The sequence below is a fragment of the Chiloscyllium punctatum genome, chromosome 10 (assembly GCF_047496795.1).
Source record: "Chiloscyllium punctatum isolate Juve2018m chromosome 10, sChiPun1.3, whole genome shotgun sequence".
NCBI classification, from domain to species: domain Eukaryota; kingdom Metazoa; phylum Chordata; class Chondrichthyes; order Orectolobiformes; family Hemiscylliidae; genus Chiloscyllium; species Chiloscyllium punctatum.
In genome coordinates, this window is record NC_092748.1 from 110,631,681 (window position 1) to 110,645,522 (window position 13,842).

Genomic DNA, 13,842 nt, shown 5'->3' on the forward strand with positions numbered 1-13,842 from the left:
TGTACTCAGTGGAATATGAGAGGTGAGTGGCCTGATTGAAAAATGCAAACTATTTAGGGAACTTGACAGGGTAGATGCTGAAAGGTTTCTTTTCCTTGTGGTTGTGTCTAGGTCCAGAAGGCATGACCTCACAATAAAGATTCGGACATTTAAGACAGAGATGAGGATTTTTTTTCTCTGAGGGTTGAGAATCTTACCACACAAGGTTATCAAGGTTGGCTATATTCAAGGCTGAGAAATACAGATGTGTAATCAGTAAGGGAATCAAGGGTTTTGGGGAAAGGGCAAGAAAGTGGAATTGAACATTATCAAATCTGATCTCATTGAACAGCTTACTTCAACTCTTACATCTTACAGACTTAGTATTGCAAGTCACTAACTTGCATAATCAATATACTGACATAGAAGAAAGTGAGGACTGCAGATGCTGGCGATCAGAGTCTAGAGTGTGGTGCTGGAAAAGCACAGCATCCATAAGTCCCACCTGGAGCACATTAACATGAAGACCAGGCAGCATTCCTGATTTCAGGCTTATGCCTGATACATCGATTCTCCTGTTCCTCGGATGCTGCCTGACCTCCTGTGCTTTTCCAGCTCTGCACTCTGAACTCAATATACTGACCACCATAACAACTACTCTGATGGCTTGCCACCTGAAAGTTTTTCTAGACTTGAGTTTGAAGGATTACAAAGGTACCTGGATTTATTTTCAAGGATAATAATAAGAAATATTGGCAGTGATTCCACATAATTGCTATTCCTGGTTGCTTGAACTCACTTCAGAGAGAACAGCACGGAAACAGACCCTTTGGTCCAACTCATTGATGACGACCGGATATCCTAAACTAATCTAGTCCCATTTTCCAGCATCTGGCCCATATCCCTCTAAATCCTTCCTATTCACATGCCTATTCAGATGCCTTTTAAAATGTTGTAATTGTACCACCTCCATCACTTCCTCTGGCAGCTCATTCCATACACACACCACCCTCTACATTAAAAAAAAGGTCCCCATTAGGTCCCTTTTAAATCTTTCCCCTCTCGTTTTGGGCTCCCCTACCCTGAGAAAAATGCTTTGGCAATTCACCTGAGCCATCCCCTTCATGATTTTATAAACCTCTAGAAGATCACCTTCAGCCTCTGACGCTCCAGGGAAAACAGCCCCAGCCTGTTCAGCCTCTCCCAACAGCTCAAATCCTCCAACCCTGACAACATCCTTGTAAATCTTTCCTGCATCCTTTCAATTTTAACATCTTTCCTATAGCAGGGAGACCAGACTTGAATGCAGTATACAAAAACTTATTTGACTAGGTTTTACTACTTTTGTCTTTGAACGGTATTTTGTTGGATTTGGAGTTTGCCTTCACATTTCAGATGAGAGAGGCCTGTTACAAAACAAGCTGCTCAGCTCATGTCTCTAATTTCTGTTGTGAAATGAATATGAAAACTGCTTATCCTTTTGAAGACTGACTAGAAGACTTCTCGAGACTGTTTCTTAAGCAATTTGCATCTGCCAATGTCATAGAGACAGCTGGCGTCAGTTGGTGACATCATCTACATGTGCGAGAAAATCAGACCAACAACTATCTCTGAACATCTCAAACTTATCCTGTTTGCCTTCAAGCACTAAGACTTATTGGACAAAGGTTAATTTCTGCAGAAAAAAATCTTTTTATCCCTTTAACCTGATGTTTCTTTTATTCTGTTGTGGAGTATGGCTGTAGCTAGTTGGGTCAGTATTTATTCCTCATCTCTCAATGCCCTAAAGAAGGTGACAAACTGTCTCTTTGAACTGCTGCACTATGTTTGATGTTAGTACCACCACAACGCTGTTAGGGAAAGATGTTCAGGATTTTGATCCAGAGACACTGAAGACACAGTGATATATTTACAAGTTTGGATGAGAGCATGCAGATGGTGGTGTTCCCATGTATCTGCTACATACAGTGGCACAGTGGTTAACACTGCTGCCTCACAGCACCAGAGACCCAGGTTCAATTCCCGCCTCAGGCAACTCTCTGTATGGAGTTTGCACATTCTCCCCATGTCTGCGTGGGTTTCCTCCAGGTGCTCCGGTTTCCTCCCACACAGTCCAAAAATGTGCAGGTAAGGTGAATTGGCCATGCTAAATTTCCCGTAGTGTTAGGGGAATGTGTCTGGGTGGGTTGCTCTTCAGAGGGTTGGTGTGGATTTGTTGGGCCAAAGGGCCTGTTTCCACACTGTAAGTAATCTAATTGAAATTCATAAATCCTTGTAGATGACAGTGGTCGTGAGAAGGGAAAGTTACTGTATCACAATAGTCTTACCAGACCATAGGGGCTGCTCACTCGTTAGAGAGAAGCGACTGGTGGTGACTTAACCTGAGGGCCACCAGACCTCAGGTGAGGGAAGAGGTTGAGAAGGAGAATCCTTCATGGTAACCTCAAACTGGTGACGGGAATTGAGCCCCCGCTGTTGACATCACACTGTAAACCAACAATCTAGCCAACTGAGCTAAACTGATTCCTGTCGGGAAAGTACTGTTTAGGGAGTATTGAATTTCTGCAGTGCATCTTGTTGATGGTATACTCCTGTTTAATAAAAATCAAACAATTTCAGATGTAAATGATCGATTGACCCAGCGTCAGTTACCATTTGCAGAAGAGAGTTCTAAATTTCTATCAACCTTTGTATGAAGAATTCTTCCTTAATTTCACTTCTGAAAGGTATGGCTCTAATTCTTTCTCCAAACTCCCCAACTAAATAAGAACTCTGAATAAGGGTCAAAGAATGAGTTGCTCCATGGTTCAATTTTCTTGTGAACTTTTGTCAGCTTCATCCTCTCCTGTCTCTCTTCCATATGTAACTTACTACACTAGTCAGGGAGTTGTGTTATTACCAGGATGGGAAGAGTGCACCATTTTACTCGAGTTCCCTTACTCTGCAGGTCACAAGACCAATTTAATTTTGTTTCACCCAATTTTTGATATGACAAGTCGTTTGCTTTGTCTACTGTTTAAATAAAGATTAATCAACACAAAATTATTAATTTGTTATAAAATAGGGCTTATTGAAAGGAAGTGCAAAACTGAGTAACACACTCAAGTTTATTATATGGAAATATAAATATTTAATCTCTAAATAGCCACAAACACACACACACACATAAGCAATGTGGAACATTACCATGTATAAAAAAAGCTGGACAAATCCAACTAGCTAATCATCAGTAAAGTGATGGAAGAGATCACTAACAAAGCCATCAAGCAGCCTCTGCTCAGCAATAACCTGCTCACTGACACTAAGTTTGGGATTTGATTTGATTTGATTTATTATTGTTGTCACATGTACTGCGATACAGTGAAAAGTATTGTTTTGCCTGCCAACCAGACAAATCATAACTTGCATGAATGCATCAGGGTAAGAGAACAGAATGCAGAATATAGTGTTACAGCCACAGAGAAAGAGCGGGAAAGATCAACTTTCAGATACGAGAGATTCATTCACAAATCTGATAATAGCCAGGAAGAAGCTGTTCTTGAATCTCACAGGGCTACTTAACTCCTGAACCCAGTACAGTCTTAGTTCAAACACAGACAGAAGAGCTGAATTCCAGAGGTGAGGTGAGGTGAGAGGAGAGTACACACTGCTGCTACTGAGTTTGGTGGTGGAAGGAATTAATATTTGGGGATGTGGTGCTATTCAAGTGGGCTGGTTTACCCTGGATGGTGTCTTGAGTATTGTTGGAGCTGCACCCATCCAGGCTAATGAGGAGTAATTCATCAGACTTCCCTGTGTCTTGTAGATGGTGTACAGGTTTTGATCCCTTCCATCACTTTACTGAACTCTGAATAAGGGTCAAAGAATGAGTTGCTCCATGGTTCAATTTTCTTGTGAACTTTTCTCAGCTTCGTCCTCTCCTGTCTCTCTTACTACACTAGTCAGTGAGTTGTTTATGTGTGTGTGTATCTGGGGCTATTTAGAGGATTAAATATTTATATTTCCATATGGTAAACTGAATGTGTTAGTTGTGTGGATATAAGGCAATGAGGTGTTCTACCATCCATCATTGTAGTAAATGGTAGAGCAGTCCCAATAGGCTGAATGGCCTACTCTGCTCCTATGCTTCTCTGTGATTTATGGTTCTACAAATTGTGAAGAGGTTTGGTGGTTTTTACCTGAGGAGTTCCTTCTCTTTCTCCAGTGTGTTCAGCATGTTGATGGAGGTAGACTGATGGATGCAGTAAGTCTGAAATGCTGGCAGCATGTTGACAAACTCAAGGAACATTTCGCCAATGCACACAGTTAAAAAGTCCTCATCATCCTGGCAACATATTCAAAAGAAAGAACAGTAAGAAGACAATGACAACTGGCATTGATAGAGTGCCATTATCACGGTCAAATGTCTGACAACATTTTGCATAACCATTTCAACAAAAATCTGACACCAAGTCACAGGATCGCCTTGGTCAGAAAAGTTGGTTTTATGAAGCATCTAAAAGGATAAGTGATATGTAGAGAGGTTTGGGAAGGAGATTCTAGAGCTTCAGGCCTCAGTAACCAAGGATGTCATCAACGATTGGGCAGTCAAATTTGTTAAGCCCGGAAGTCCAGTACTTGAGGAGCTGCAGATATTCCAGAGGATTGGAGGCAGTTAGAAAGGATAGTGAGGCCACAGAGGGAATTAAAAATAAGTGTTCGAATACTAGAGTTGTTTGTTTGAATGTTTGAGCAGGACTTAGCACAACTAAGGACAAAGACCACAGTGACTGGATTGCGAGTGCAAGGTATAATAATATCGTTTGACCTTTTCATTTCTGTCCTTTCCTCTCCTGAACTTGCTGATGAACACTGACATACAATTTCCACACTCTCCCATGATCTCTAAAAGTGACCCTTGTTCACTTGACAGCCTTTGTCGTGAAAGTCCTCAGGCTCTGAATCAATCAAGGCTATGGCCCCTTTTCTGTGTGTGCCCACCCAGGCAATACCACCCAATGGGATTCTCTGTGGGGTATTTTGTCCACCTAGCTTGGAGATCTTCATGATACTTAATAGGATAACCCCATTCCACTGTTCGCATCAGCCAAATCTGTAAAAATGAGAGATCTTCTTTGTACAGTTCAGCATCACACTCAGACTCGTTTCCCTTAAACACTAGTCAGCAGCATCCATGGTATCTTCATAAGATCCTCTTTGATAGGTAAATATAAGTAACCATTGAGTGTGGAGAATGTGAAACTCATGTGGGATTATTGAGAGGAATATCATGGATGTGTTTTAGGGGAAGCTGGATAAATACCTGATGGAGAATGGAATAGAAAGAAATGCTGTTGTGTTAAATGGAAGGAAGTGGAGCATGTGTACTAGCAGGGACCAGAGAGCTGAATGGCCTGTTTATGTAAACACTGCTGTAAATTATGTGGTCATTGCAGATTAGATAAGGAGAAAGTGTTCCTATTGGTGGAAGGATTGAAAATAAAAGCACACAGAAATAGGATAATTGGTTAAAAAAAAGAGGGAGAGTTATAAGCCTATAAACATTTTCACACAGTCAATGGTTAGGGTTTGGAATGCACTGCCTGAGAATGTAGTGGAGACAGGTCCAGTCGAAACAGTCAAGGGAATTGATTATAATCTGAAAATAATGTGAAGGGTTACGAGGTAAAGGAGAAAGAGTCGAGAGAGTGGTGCTGGGAAAGCACAGCAGGTCAGGCAGCATCCGAGGAGCAAGAAAATCGACGTTTCGGGCATAAGCCCTTCATCAGGAATGAGGCTTGTGGGTCGTTGCTGAGCGATAGATGGGAGGGGGGTGGAGTTGGGGGAGAGGTAGCCGGGAAATTGATAGATGGATGAAGGTGAGGGAGAAGGTGATAGGTCAGGTCAGGGAGGGCAGTGATGGAGAGTCTGCTAGAGGACGTGACGGAAGAGCTTCAGGGCAGAGGAGAGGACTTGGGGGTTGCAGTGAGAGAGGGACTCACTGAGATCTTTGTAGAGAGAGGAGGAGAACTTCTTCAAGATGGGCATCCTTGGAAGAGGCTTTGCAGTGAGGTTGAAATCAACTAGGAGAGAGAGTGAGGGCTGCAGGTGCTGGAGATCAAAGGCAGGATGATGGAATTAGGTTCCTTCAAAGGGCCAGCACTATTAAAGTTGGTTGAATGGTCTCCTGTGTTGTAACTATCCTATGATTCTTTGGTTGGAATTTACTGTCTCTGCTATCTATACACAGACAGATAAGATGCAGAGGATAGAATTGAAATTATTATAACTACAGGATTCGTATTTTGAGTGTGGTTAGGGCTTCTTTGAAATTGATCACTGATTTCATTAAGTTACATTTCCTGATCACTGCTTAGATGCCAATTTCCCCCAGTCACTAGGCAGTGTGAGCAAAGGTGGCTCAGGCTAATAATAGGGTGCTTGGCTGAGGTCAATCTCTGGGTCATTTGGTGTTTACCAATTTCAGCCAGAATTACCATTTGTGGATTACTTTTTGCCTTATGATTAGTTATATCAAAGATTGGGAGGAAAGGGCCTCTTATTCTAATTGCTTTCCAATGGAAGGTGCTCACACGTGATTATTTGTCAAGTTCAAATGTGAGGGTCTCCTCTTTCTCTTGGACACTTATGAAGGTGTAAAGGTGTACTGTACCTTTAAGAGAGTTGAAAAGCCAGCAAGGACTTAGAGAAGCACAGAGAGTACTGGAAAATTTACAATGTAACAATTGGTCCAGCAGTTAGCAGTACCTGGGTTGCTATGAGACAAAAACAAATTCAAATTTGGCCAATCGGTATAAATTATGCTGAAAATGTGTTGCTGGAAAAGCGCAGCAGGTCAGGCAGCATCCAAGGAGCAGGAGAATCGACGTTTTGGGCATAAGCCCTTCTTCAGGAATGAGGAAAGTGTGTCCAGCAGGCTAAGATAAAAGGAAGGAGGGACTTGGGGGAGGGGCGTTGCGAATGCGATAGGTGGAAGGAGGTTAAGGTGAGGGTGATAGGTCAGAGTGGGGGTGGGGGCGGAGAGGTCAGGAAGAAGTTTGCTGGTCAAGAAGGCGGTGCTGAGATCGAGGGATGGGACTGAGAAAAGGTGGGGGGAGGGGAAATGAGGAAGCTGGAGAAATCTGCATTCATCCCTTGTGGTTGGAGGGTTCCTAGACGGAAGATGATGCGCTCTTCCTCCAGCCGTCGTGTTGCTATGGTCTGGCGATGGAGGAGTCCAAGGACCTGCATGTCCTTGGTGGAGTGGGAGGGGGAGTTGAAGTGTTGAGCCACGGGGTGGTTGGGTTGGTTGGTGCGGGTGACCCAGAGGTGTTCTCTGAAACGTTCTGCAAGTAGGCGGCTTGTCTCCCCAATATAGAGGAGGCCACATCGGGTGCAGCAGATGCAACAGATGATGTGTGTGGAGATGCAGGTGAATTTGTGGCGGATATGGAAGGATCCCTTGGGGCCTTGGAGGGAAGTGAGGGGAGAGGTGTGGGTGCATGTTTTGCATTTCTTGTGGTTGCAGGGGAAGGTGCCAGGAGTGCGGGAGTGGAGGTTGGGTTGGTGGGGGGTGTGGACCTGACGAGGGAGTCACGGAGGGAGTGGTCTTTTCGGAACACTGATAGGGGAGGGGAGGGAAATATATCCCTGGTGGTGGGGTCCATTTGGAGGTGGCGGAAATGACGACACATGATATGATGTATATGGAGGTTGGTGGGGTGGTAGGTGAGGACCAGTGGGGTTCTGTCCTGGTGGCGGTTGGAGGGGTGGGGCTCAAGGGCGGAGGAGCAGGAAGTGGAAGAGATGCAGTGGAGAGTATCGTCGATCACGTATGGGGGGAAGTTGCGGTCTTTGAAGAAGGAGGCCATCTGGGTTGTACGGTTTTGGAACTGGTCCTCCTGGGAGCAGATGCGGCGGAGATGAAGGAATTGGGAATATGGGATGGCGTTTTTACAGGGGACAGGGTGGGAGGAGGTGTAATCTAGGTAGCTGTGGGAGTCGGTCAGTTTATAATAAATGTTCGTGTTGATTCGGTCGCCAGAGATAGAAATGGAGAGGTCTAGGAAGGGGAGGGAGGAGTCTGAGACGATCCAGGTGAATTTGAGGTTTGGGTGGAAGGTGTTGGTAAAGTGGATGAACTGTTCAACCTCCTCATGGGAGCATGAGGCAGCGCCGATACAGTCATCGATGTAGCGGAGGAAAAGGTGGGGGGTGGTGGCAGTGTAGCTGTGGAAGATGGACTGTTCCACATATCTGACGAAGAGGCAGGTATAGCTGGGGCCCATGCGAGTGCCCATGGCTACTCCTTTGGTTTGGAGGAAGTGGGAGGATTGGAAAGAGAAGTTGTTCAGGGTGAGGACCAGTTCAGTCAGTCGAAGGAGGGTGTCAGTGGAAGGGTCCTGGTTGGTACGGCGGGAAAGGAAGAAGCGGAGGGCTTTGAGTCCTTCGTGATGGGAGATGGACATGTACAGGGACTGGATGTCCATGGTGAAGATAAGGCGTTGGGGACCGGGGAAGCTTCCCCAGTCTTTCCTCCGCTACATCGATGACTGTATCGGCGCTGCCTCGTGCTCCCACGAGGAGGTTGAACAGTTCATCCACTTTACCAACACCTTCCACCCCGACCTCAAATTCACCTGGACCGTCTCAGATTCCTCCCTCCCCTTCCTAGACCTTTCCATTTCTATCTCTGGCGACCGAATCAACACGGACATTTATTATAAGCTGACCGACACCCACAGCTACCTAGACTACACCTCCTCCCACCCTGACCCCTGTAAAAACGCCATCTCATATTCCCAATTCCTTCGTCTCCGCTGCATGAAGGTTGATAAGTCTCCGGGACCTGATGGCCTGCATCCCAGGGTACTGAAGGAGGTGGCTCGGGAAATCGTGGATGCGCTGGTGATTATTTTCCAGAGTTCAATAGAATCGGGGTCGGTTCCTGAGGATTGGAGGGCGGCTAATGTTGTGCCACTTTTTAAGAAGGGTGGGCGGGAGAAAGCAGGAAATTATAGACCAGTTAGTCTGACCTCAGTGGTGGGAAAGATGCTGGAGTCCATTATAAAGGATGAAATTACGGCACATCTGGATAATAGTAACAGGATAGGACAGAGTCAGCATGGATTTATGAAGGGGAAATCATGCTTGACTAATCTTCTTAAATGTTTTGAGGATGTAACTCGGAAGATGGACGAGGGAGATCCAGTGGATGTAGTGTACCTGGACTTTCAGAAAGCTTTTGATAAAGTCCCACACAAGAGGTTAGTGAGTAAAATTAGGGCGCACGGTATTGGGGGCAAAGTACTAGATTGGATAGAGAATTGGTTGGCTAATAGGAAACAAAGGGTAGTGACTAATGGCTCCATTTCGGAATGGCAGGCAGTGACCAGTGGGGTACCACAGGGATCCGTGCTGGGACTGCAGCTTTTTACAATATATGTATTTGATATAGAAGATGGTATCAGCAATAACATTAGCAAATTTGCTGATGATACAAAGCTGGGTGGTAGGGTGAAATGTGATGAGGATGTTAGGAGATTACAGGGTGACCTGGACAAGTTAGGTGAGTGGGCAGATGCATGGCAGATGCACTTTAATGTGGATAAATGTATGGTTATCCACTTTGGTGGCAAGAACAGGAAGGCAGATTATTACTACCTCAATGGTATCAAATTAGGTAAAGGGGCTTTTCAGAGAGATCTGGGTGTTCTTGTCCACCAGTCAATGAAGTCAAGCATGCAGGTACAGCAGGTCGTGAAGAAGGCTAATAGCATGCTGGCCTTCATAACAAGAGGGATTGAGTATAGAAGCAAAGAGGTGCTTCTGCAGCTGTACAGGGCCCTGGTGAGACCACACCTGGAGTACTGTGTACAGTTCTGGTCTCCAAATTTGAGGAAAGACATTCTGGCTATTGAGGGAGTGCAGCATAGGTTCACGAGGTCAATTCCTGGAATGGCAGGATTGCCTTACACGGAAAGATTGAAGCGACTGGGCTTGTATACCCTTGACTTTAGAAGACTGAGAGGGGATCTGATTGAAACGTATAGGATTATGAAAGGATTAGACACTCTGGCAGGAGGGAACATATTTCCGCTGATGGGTGAGTGCCGAACCAGAGGACACAACTTAAAAATACGGGGTAGACCATTTAGGACAGAGATGAGGAGAAACTTCTTCACCCAGAGAGTGGTGGCTGTGTGGAATGCTCTGCCCCAGAGGGCAGTGGAGGCCCAGTCTCTGGATTCATTTAAGAAAGAATTGGATAGAGCTCTTAAAGATAGTGGAGTCAAGGGTTATGGAGATAAGGCTGGAACAGGATACTGATTGGGGATGATCAGCCATGATCATATTGAATGGCGGTGCAGGCTCGAAGGGCTGAATGGCCTACTCCTGCATCTATTGTCTATTGTCTATTGTCTATCTGCTCCCAGGAGGACCAGTTCCAAAACCAGATGACCTCCTTCTTCAAGGTCCGCAATTTCCCCCCAGACGTGGTCGACGATGCCCTCCACCGCATCTCTTCCACTTCCTGCTCCTCTGCCCTTCAGCCCCACCCCTCCAACCGCCACCAGGACAGAACCCCACTGGTCCTCACCTAACACCCCACCAACCTCCATGTACAGCGTATCATCCGCCGTCATTTCCGCCACCTCCAAACGGACCCCACCACCAGGGATATATTTCCCTTCCCTCCCCTATCAGTGTTCCGAAAAGACCACTCCCTCCGTGACTCCCTCATCAGTCCACACCCCCCACTAATCCAACCTCCACTCCCGGCACCTTCCCCTGCAACCGCAAGAAATGCAAACCTTGTGCCCAAACCTCCCCCCTTACTTCCCTCCAAGGCCCCAAGGGACACTTCCATATCCGCCACAAATTCACTGCACCTCCACACACATCATCTATTGCATCCGCTGCACCCGATGTGGCCTCCTCTATATTGGGGAGACAGGCCGCCTACTTGCGGAACGTTTCAGAGAACACCTCTGGGACACCCAGACCAACCAACCCAACCACCTCAACTCCCCCTCCCACTCCACCAAGGACATGCAGGTCCTTGGACTCCTCCATCGCCTGACCATAGCAACACGATGGTTGGAGGAAGAGCGCATCATCTTCCGTCTAGGAACCCTCCAACCACAAGGGATGAATGCAGATTTCTCCAGCTTCCTCATTTCCCCTCCCCCCACCTTTTCTCAGTCCCAACCCTCGAACTCAGCACCGCCTTCCTAACCTGCAATCTTCTTCCTGACCTCTCTGCCCCCATCCCACTCCGGCCTATCACCCTCACCTTGACCTCCTTCCACCTATCGCATTTCCAACGCCCCTCCCCCAAGTCCCTCCTCCCTACCTTTTATCTTAGCCTGCTGGACACACTTTCCTCATTCCTGAAGAAGGGCTCATGCCCGAAACGTCGATTCTCCTGCTCCTTGGATGCTGCCTGACCTGCTGCGCTTTTCCAGCAACACATTTTCAGCTCTGATCTCCAGCATCTGCAGTCCTCACTTTCTCCCCGGTATAAATTATGCCCCAAGAGACCAAACTGCAATCAAGTTTGAATTTGGTATTTTGACAATATTAAAACCAATGAAACAATCTGATGCTTTGCAGTGACAGTTACCTAGAGCAGCAAAAAGAACAGCCAGCACCAACAAGACAGCTTACAGAAACAGTGCTCTCCTAAAGGTACCTTTATCTCTCAAAGTCCCATGAAGCAGAATCCCCACAAAGAAGAAAAGAAGGCAGGGATACAGAGAAGAACTGAAAGCTGCCTGGTTTTGAGGTAAGAACTTTTGTTTTGCAAACATTAATCGGGATTTTTATCACACCAGGACTGTAGAGGGGAAAGTAAAAGATAGAGAAAGGAGTTGTAAATAATTGTTAGCTAATTATTCTCTGTTAGAGTTTAAAAAATAAAGTTGTTAATTTTTACTTTAAATAGGTCTTTGCCTCTCAAATTTTCACAGATTCCACACAGACAAATCTTTCCTGTGCTGCTGGTTGAAATTAGTAGGGGAGGTTTACCCAGTGTCGTAACAACCACTTCAAACACTTCTCAGACAAGCACAGCAGGGCGTTAGATTCAGAGTAAAGCACCCTCTACACTTTTAAACAGAAAATAAAGCTCACTCTACTCCTTTAAACTGAAAGTAAAACTTTCTCTACACCTTTAAACTGAAAGTAAAACTTTCTCTACTCCTTTAAACAGAAAGTAAAGCTCTCTCTACTCCTTTAAACTGAAAGTAAAACCTTCTCTACTCCTTTAAACAGAAAGTAAAGCTCTCTCTACTCCTTTAAACTGAAAGTAAAACTTTCTCTACTCCTTTAAACAGAAAGTAAAGCTCTCTCTACTCCTTTAAACTGAAAGTAAAACCTTCTCTACTCCTTTAAACAGAAAGTAAAGCTCTCTCTACTCCTTTAAACTGAAAGTAAAACTTTCTCTACTCCTTTAAACAGAAAGTAAAGCTCTCTCTACTCCTTTAAACTGAAAGTAAAGCTCTCTCTACTCCTTTAAACTGAAAGTAAAACTTTCTCTACTCCTTTAAACAGAAAGTAAAGCTCTCTCTACTCCTTTAAACTGAAAGTAAAACTTTCTCTACTCCTTTAAACAGAAAGTAAAGCTCTCTCTACTCCTTTAAACAGAAAGTAAAGCTCTCTCTACTCCTTTAAACTGAAAGTAAAACCTTCTCTACTCCTTTAAACAGAAAGTAAAGCTCTCTCTACTCCTTTAAACTGAAAGTAAAACTTTCTCTACTCCTTTAAACAGAAAGTAAAGCTCTCTCTACTCCTTTAAACTGAAAGTAAAGCTCTCTCTACTCCTTTAAACTGAAAGTAAAACTTTCTCTACTCCTTTAAACAGAAAGTAAAGCTCTCTCTACTCCTTTAAACTGAAAGTAAAACTTTCTCTACTCCTTTAAACAGAAAGTAAAGCTCTCTCTACTCCTTTAAACAGAAAGTAAAGCTCTCTCTACTCCTTTAAACTGAAAGTAAAACTTTCTCTACTCCTTTAAACTGAAAGTAAAGCTCTCTCTCCTCTTTTAAGCTGAAAGTAAAGCTCTCTCGACACTGTCCCAACCAAACACTTCCAGGACAGGTTTTGCACAGGGTTAGATTCAGAGTAAAACTTCTCATCGCTTTTAAAGTGAAAGTAAATGTACCTATACTCTTTTAAACTAAAAGCAAACCTCTCTGTCCTGTTTAAAACTGAAAGTAAAGCTCACTGTCCCCCCATCAAATGCTCCCAGGGTACAGAAAGCACAGATTTGATACAAAGTAAAGCTGCCTCCATATTGACCCCCATCGAACACTCCCATGACAGGCACACCTCTGCTTTAGGTGGATACTGCACTGGTATCTGACCAATATGTACCCCTCAATCAACAAAAGGTAGGTAATTTGGCTAATATCAAATTTCTGTTTGTCGGGAAAAAAAAACCCAAAGAACCGGAGATGCTGGAAATCAGGAACAACATCAGAAATTGCTGGAAAAACTCAGCAGGTTTGGCAGCATCTGTGCAGAGAAAGCGGAGTTAACGCTTCAGGTTCCGTCACCTTCCTGAAGAAGGCGCTTCTGTTTGTGGGACCCTGATGTTTTCAAACTGATTGCTGTATTTCCTACCTTGCAATGGGGATTACATATCAAAATGTTTAATTGGCTATATTGCTTTGAGTGTTGACAAAGGTGCTATTTAAGCAAAGTAACTTTATTTCCAAGTCTATCTCAAGTGTTAGGGAGGAAGAGTTGTTACTTCAATGCTCCATCATTAAGGCTATGCGACACAAAGATTTTTGGTGTATTAGGGAATCAAGGAATTCAGGGAGCAGGAAGGGAAAGTGCAATTGAAGCTGAAGATCATTATATTTAATGACAGAGCAAAC

At 44.6% G+C, this 13,842-nt stretch overlaps 1 protein-coding gene across 2 annotated transcripts in view; it reads right to left on the minus strand.

Moving 5' to 3' along the window:
• The window catches only part of arhgef49 (Rho guanine nucleotide exchange factor 49), a 153,369-nt gene that overhangs the window by 2,141 nt on the left and 137,386 nt on the right, over positions 1-13,842 (minus strand). For both annotated transcript variants that reach the window (XM_072579936.1, XM_072579937.1), the window contains exon 6: positions 4,158-4,303. In XM_072579936.1, coding sequence (XP_072436037.1) covers positions 4,158-4,303 — 146 coding nt within the window. The remainder of the gene's footprint in view (positions 1-4,157; positions 4,304-13,842) is intronic.